General features: G+C 48.0%; 1 protein-coding gene across 1 annotated transcript; it reads right to left on the bottom strand.

Moving 5' to 3' along the window:
* Positions 1–217: 217 nt before the first annotated feature.
* LOC101684722 (HLA class II histocompatibility antigen, DQ beta 2 chain) lies at positions 218–6,320 on the bottom strand. Its single transcript, XM_004782469.3, has 6 exons — positions 6,121–6,320; positions 4,373–4,642; positions 2,259–2,540; positions 1,670–1,780; positions 1,160–1,183; positions 218–583 (listed from the first exon to the last, which is right to left on the bottom strand). The coding sequence occupies exons 1-6, from the start codon at positions 6,227–6,229 to the stop codon at positions 570–572; spliced, it is 810 nt and encodes a 269-aa protein (XP_004782526.2). The 5' UTR covers positions 6,230–6,320; the 3' UTR covers positions 218–569.
* Positions 6,321–6,545: the final 225 nt, after the last annotated feature.

The raw sequence follows: 6,545 nt of genomic DNA, 5'->3' as shown, positions 1-6,545 counted from the left end.
CTCATTGCACCTAAAAAGAGGCTGGTGCACCCTTAGGCCATTGCACGGAACAATATTAAATACCCATGAAGGATGTGACTATCGAATTGATCTTCTATCTCTTCTGCCTGCTCTTCACTTGGCACCCACAGGTGCCCCTAGTTTCCCTTCAAGGAGCAGTATGATCCTTTCCTTCTGCACTGGTTTCCTGCCTCCACCCAGTTAAGAAGACTCAGAGTAAGAGAACTCATAATCATGTTTAATCACTGTAAAATCTCTACATTCAGGTAAATCGCTTCAATGTGTTCTTCTTGCACCATCTGAGAAGGAAGAATGGAAACAGAAAAGCCCTTCGGGTGGGAGTAGATGCTGCGTGCAGGGAGCTCTCAGGCAGAAACTCTGAGGTCAGTGCAGGAAGCAGCACCAGAGTCAGATCCTCGGGGCAGGGGTCACAGAAAGTGACCTGATGACTCTGTCAGAGGCACTGTAGGACTCTGATCCACATGGGGGACAGGGTGTCAGGCAGCTGGGAATTCTGGGCAAGGACAGGCGGACAACACAGAAGGTGGAATCCCAGGTATCCTCCGGCATCAGTGCAAGAGCCCTGTAGAAAAGAGGGTGATCAGCAGAGGGGATGCTGAGGAATGCGCCCTTTCCCTTCCTCTCAGGGTCACTGCAGCATCAGAGAGAGTTGGGGTCCAGGGCATACTGTCATCATCTCCCCCAATATCTCTAGAAAGGTATTATTAACTCACAAGAACAGGGCACCCCGGCTGCACACAGACGTGTGAGAGGCAGTGGAGCAGCTGTTAGCCTTTCAGGGGACATTAAGTTTTACTAAATGTAATGATAATTCACCTTCGTTCCATCACTAGTAAGTAGCCTTTCATTTATAAACTCTCACAGGCAGTAGCCGCCAACATGAAGCACAACGTGGGCATCATCCTGGTGTCTAACACCCAAGACGTGGCTCTGATTCCACGTTTCACAGAAAGATGCCACCAAAGTTGTGGCCTGGTTCTGGAACAACTCTGGGTCTGCCTACAGAAACTGGGCAAACTTCTCCCTAACTCTTGATCTCTGTCGCAGGGATGAGGCCATGAACTGAGCGCCTGACCTCATGCTCTGCCCTCTTTCACTGGTGCCCACACCCCCCACCAAATCAGAGAAGAACTAGTACCTGTTGGTGGAGATCCACGAGGTCCTACAAAAAGAAGGGATACAGAAAAAGGTCTCAGTACACAAATAGCCAGTCTCTTACTCACCCCAAAGGGCGGTGAGATAAGAGATTTAAGTGGAATTTTATTTTGTCCCTACCCATCAACCAGAAGACCTTAACTGCCCTAAGTTAAATCCCCCAAAATGAATGAAACTGTCCCCAGAAGGAAGGAAAGCTGAGGCACTGACCCTCTTAAAGAAGGAAGCATTCAGAAAAGAGCCAGAGAGACAATGATGAGCTGTCGGGAAGCCCTAGAATATACTCCACCTGGGACCTCCGTGATGGGGCTCCTTTCCCCAGTAATGTCAGAGTCCAAAGCTACCCCCTAGGTTGTTCCATCTCCTCCCACCACCAGTCCAGCCTCCTTCCTTTCAGGGTCAGAAAGAAAGAGCCACATCTAGAAGCACAGGCCCCCCTGAGCAGAGGGCCTCAGGCACAGCCCTTCTCCCCCATTTCCCCAGAGTACCTTACCTTTCTGGCTCCTGTGACGGATGATAAGGCCCAGCCCAAGGAAGATCAGTCCCAGCACAAAGCCTCCGATGCCACTCAGTGTCTTGTTCTGGGCAGATTCTGACTGTGTTCCTGGGAGCAGAAACTGAGTGTCAGGGCTGTGCCCACACCCCACAGCATCCCTTTGGGAAGCCTGAAGTCCAGTCTGAAGTACAGGAGCTGCAGGGGCCAAGCAAACCTAGTGCTTCCTTCTGGCCACTCTTAGAGGAGGACAGGACCCATTGACAGACCCTCGCAGCCAGTGGGTTTGTGAGAGAGGGGGAAGCTGAATCCTGCCCCTCCAAACATGTCCCTAACCTCCAACTCCAAGACCCCAGTCACCAATCATAGTATAAATCCTTCAGAGCTACAGGGCTGGTCTGTAGGGCTAGGGTGTGGAGAATGATCTCTCTAGTATCTAGAAAGACAATGAGATCAAGATTGTTCTGATGCTCCTGCCATGGGCATCAGTAGTGACATCAAGGATGAGGAATGGAATGGGATGGGCTGGAGGAAGCTCTGCTCTCTGTCTTGTGGGGCCCATGGTGAAAGGAAATGGATTGTCCCTTACGCCACTCCACTGTGATGGGGCTCTGGAGGCTGGGGTGCTCCACATGGCAGGTGTAGACATCTCCTCGCTGGGGAGTCATTTCCAGCATGACAAGGATCTGGAAGGTCCAGTCCCCATTCCTAATAAGTGGAGTGGACACCACACCAGCTGTCTCCTCTTGGTCATTCCGAAACCACCGAACTTTGATTTGGCCTGGATAGAAATCTGTTACTGAGCAGAGCAGCATGTTGTGGTGGTTCAGAACCTCCATCGTGGATGGAGAGATGGTCACTGCAGGTTCCACTGAGGGGAGTAACAGACAAGAAAAGACAGTGAGATGTGAGACTCCACAGGAAGTCTCCCCATGGAGAAGAGTCCTGTCTTGGTACCAGGGTGGAAAGATCCCTGGATTCTGAGTCTTGAATTAAGATCTGAGCTTGGCCACTTTATTAGTTCAAATAAACACGAGTCAGCTTACTTTTCAGTGTCTGAAGAAATAATAGTTATTATCCTATGAAAGTTATTCTGTTGATATTAATTGATAAAGTGAAACATTTTAAAAATTTTTAAAGATTTTATTTATTTATTTGACAGAGATCACAAGTAGACAGAGGGGGAGAAGCAGGCTCCCCGCTGAGCAGAGAGCCCAATGAGTGGCTTGATCCCAGGACCCTGAGATCAAGACCTGAGCCAAAGGCAGAGGCTTTCACTCACTGAGCCACCCAGGCACCCCAAAATGAAATATTTTGAAATTTTAGATTGCTGTATTACACAGGACACTATTCATAAAATTTTTGAAAATAAGAATAATAAATCTGGACTTTTTTCCTTCCACACCTGTTGATATATAAAGTGCTTGCTAATCCCTAATATGCAAGGTAGCTAGTTTTGAAATTGAATGGTGCCATATAGGAAGTGTGTGGTAAGGTATTTGTCTAGAAGTAGGTGCTTATTAAATGGCTACAATTAACTTGCAGAATGTCTACCCTTGATGTGAATGGTGATATTCTGAGGAGAGGATGCAGAGGGAAGGAAGATAAGTAGGGTTTAGGCCAAAGGGAACCTGAAACAATTTTTACTCAATAATTTAATAGCATCAATTTATTGATTCCAAATCCTCAGCTCTTCCTATTCTGACATTAGTTAAGATTTTCTAAGAAATTAAAATTCTGCCTTAAAGTACCATGCAAATACAGTTTATATTTTTAGTAAACACTTTTTTCTTAGACTTCGCATTCACAAACCCTAAGTTATTATGATCCAAGGCACAACGTTTACCTTAAAGGATTAAGCAAAATAGTAAAGACTAATTCATAGAGTCAATTTATAAGGCTTATTTACCTTTCTATTTCCCCTTGAGCCTAGTGAATGGGCAGCCAGGTACATTTATTTGTTTATTCCTTGGAACTTTGCACTCACACTACCTGGCAGTCACTGGGTCATATACTAGGCAGACAAGGATAAGCAGTTCCTCCCCTCAGAGAAGTCCAGGACTAGTACCAGCCATTTAAGAACACATATAAGATGAATCATAATTTGAAATTAAAAAAGTCAAAATTTGGTGATTCACAGACCTGTACCCCTGGGGATAAAAATATATGTTTATTAAAAATAAAAAATTTAAAAAAAAACAAAAATTTTAAAATTAAAAAAAAAAAAAAAGTCAAAATTTGGCCTGTGAAGACTAACATATTTACCATGTGTGCCATGTGTCCTCCCCCGACCTGGCCCAGCCCACTAAAGTTCACCGGGGTGGGACCATTCCTTGCAGGACCAGGGCAGGGATGGGCAGCGCCCTGGGCTCTGCTTACTTAAAGCTGGGGAAAGAGAAAGCAAACACTCTTAAGTAGGGAGCCGGGAAACACAGCAGTGTTGAAAAGGGCAGAGGCAGTGCCGCCCTACTGGGCGGACCCACCCTCCTCAGCTGGAAACAGTGCTGGGAAGCCCCGTCAGCCCGGAGCTCTGCCCACGCGTCCCCCGCCGCTCCGCCCCAGGACTCGCTGGGCCTCCCAGTCCCAACGTTTGGCAGCCCTCCCCACCCCCCGAGAGACACCGCCCCCGCTCGGTCCCGCCCTTCCCCACGCGAAGACTTGGCTGAACTGGGGGCGGGTGGAGGGCGATTGGCAGGCGCTCACCTTGCCGCTGCAAGGTCGTCCGCTCCTCATTCTTATAGTTGTGTCTGCACACCGTGTCCACCTCAGCCTGCGTCTGCTCCACGACGTCCTTCTGGCTGTTCCAGTACTCAGCGTCCGGCCGCCCCAGCTCCGTCACCGCCAGGTACTCCCCCACGTCGCTGTCGAAGCGCGCGTACTCCTCCCGGTTATAGATGTATCTGGCCAGGAGCCGCACCCGCTCCGTCCCGTTGGTGAAGTAGCACTCGCCCTTAAACTGGACCACGAAATCCTCTGCGGGGAAGCACCGCGCGTCAGTCCGGCACTCGCCCCTCAGCCCGACCAAAAGCCACCGAACAGCGGACCTTGTGGGGCACTGGCAGGCGGCCTGATAAACCTGAAGGCCCCCGCCTCGGATGCCTGCCTCGGATGCCTGTCACGGCCGCCCTGAGCATCCTCCTTCCCAGGCCTGCCTGCCCTCCTCTGAGGGCTTCCAGAACTGGCTTCATACAGGGAGGGGAGGAAAGAAAGCCCCGCTCTAAGGACAAGCCCTGGGACTTCTGAGCCCTGCCTGAGCCTGAGAACTAAGGAAAACAGGGCAGTCGGGCTGATTTTACATCCGTCCCTGTGCTCAGATCAGGACATTCTCACATGAGATCCCATTTTCCATAGAACTCCAAGGAACCTCAGAGACAGAAAAGTGTCCACCTAAGCACAAACGTTCAAGGGAATGAGGAGAAATGTCAAAAATGAAGCTTGAATTCCTTCTGACAAGCATATTCTCTTGATCCCCTGCAAAGGGCCTTCCTTCCAATGCCTGGGTTTACTCTGAGTTTCTGTCACCCGCATCGAACTGCACTGTGAGGTTGCTCACTCCTGTGAGCCAGAAGGGACACACACCATCCAAATCCTAGAGAGAGACATTTATTCATGGAAAGAAACAGTCTTTTGAATGAGGTAAAATAAATTTCAAGTTAAACCCTGCCACTTACCAACTTGAGTAGGTTACTAAACAGAGTGCCTGTATTATACATATAATTTGTAAACTGGAAGTCATAACGCCTACACATAGGGGTGTTAGGAAGATGCAGAGAGAATTTAAATGAAGATACTAATCTTGTGGCTGAAATGGTTTCTCAGTATGTGCTATTTTCTCTTCTTTACATTTCCTTTCTCCTAAATTCAGTCCACCATTAATTCAAGTCTCTGAATCCCACACAAGTTACTATCTGACCATAAACTAGTGCTACTTGAAGTTAAGACTCCGGTCTGTGGTCACCCAGTCAGTTTCATTCAAATAGCAAGTGTTTGCGTTCTTGCATACTCCACTCAGAATCAGGAATGTAGAGTCCTTTTGGTCAAACACAAAGACTACAGAGACCACCGCTTTCCTATATTTCTCCAAAACAGAATCTCATAGTGTGTGGCCTATACAAGGTCTTGGGGGACACTGAAATGAAAAATCTTGCTGTGATTCTTATTTTCTTACTTTCAAAATTTTCCTATTTTCAAAAATAACTCCAATGTCACTTTGTCCCATCAGTGGTAGCAGATTCATGTTTTGTTTCCTCCTCCCCATTATAACATCCCCAGGATGGACTGAGCCCATGGAATAGGGATTGTCCTCTTCCTTAGAGGTGGCAATGAGAATATAATACAGCTATCTAACCCACAGAGAGAAAATCTGTAATAAAAGACTATATTCTGAGATCATAGAACCTTACACACTCTAGCCCAAGGGTCCTTCAGAGCCTGCTCCCCAGAGCACTTACGTGGAGAGTCTCTGCCCTCAGCCACTGGGACACTCAGCACCACCAGGATCATCATCACAGCTGCTGTCCAGAGGCCTTTGGGGACCCACAGAGCCATCTTCCCAGGCATCACTGGGAACAAGGGAAAAGAAATAGTAGTCAACACAGCTCCTACCTGGTAGCTCTGAGTACTCCAGAGAATAAAGACCTGTGAAGGCTTCCAACCACAGTAGGATTGGAGAGTCCCTAGGAAGGGAACCAATCAGCACTAGAGCTGAAGTACCTAATCTGTCTCTGGGCAGACATTTTTTAGGAAGGGTCTCAGTTTTTAGGAAGGTTCTCTGTCCTAGCTAGGTTCAGAGTCCCTAGAAAGTGAACCAATCACCACTGGAACTGAAATGCCTCACCTGTTTCTGGGCAGACAGTTTTTAGGAGGGTTCTTAGTC

The sequence above is a fragment of the Mustela putorius genome, unplaced genomic scaffold (genome assembly GCF_011764305.1).
Source record: "Mustela putorius furo isolate JIRA1106 unplaced genomic scaffold, ASM1176430v1.1 tig00004030_pilon_pilon_pilon, whole genome shotgun sequence".
Taxonomy (NCBI): Eukaryota; Metazoa; Chordata; class Mammalia; order Carnivora; family Mustelidae; genus Mustela; species Mustela putorius.
This window is presented reverse-complemented; position numbering and strand designations above follow the sequence as displayed.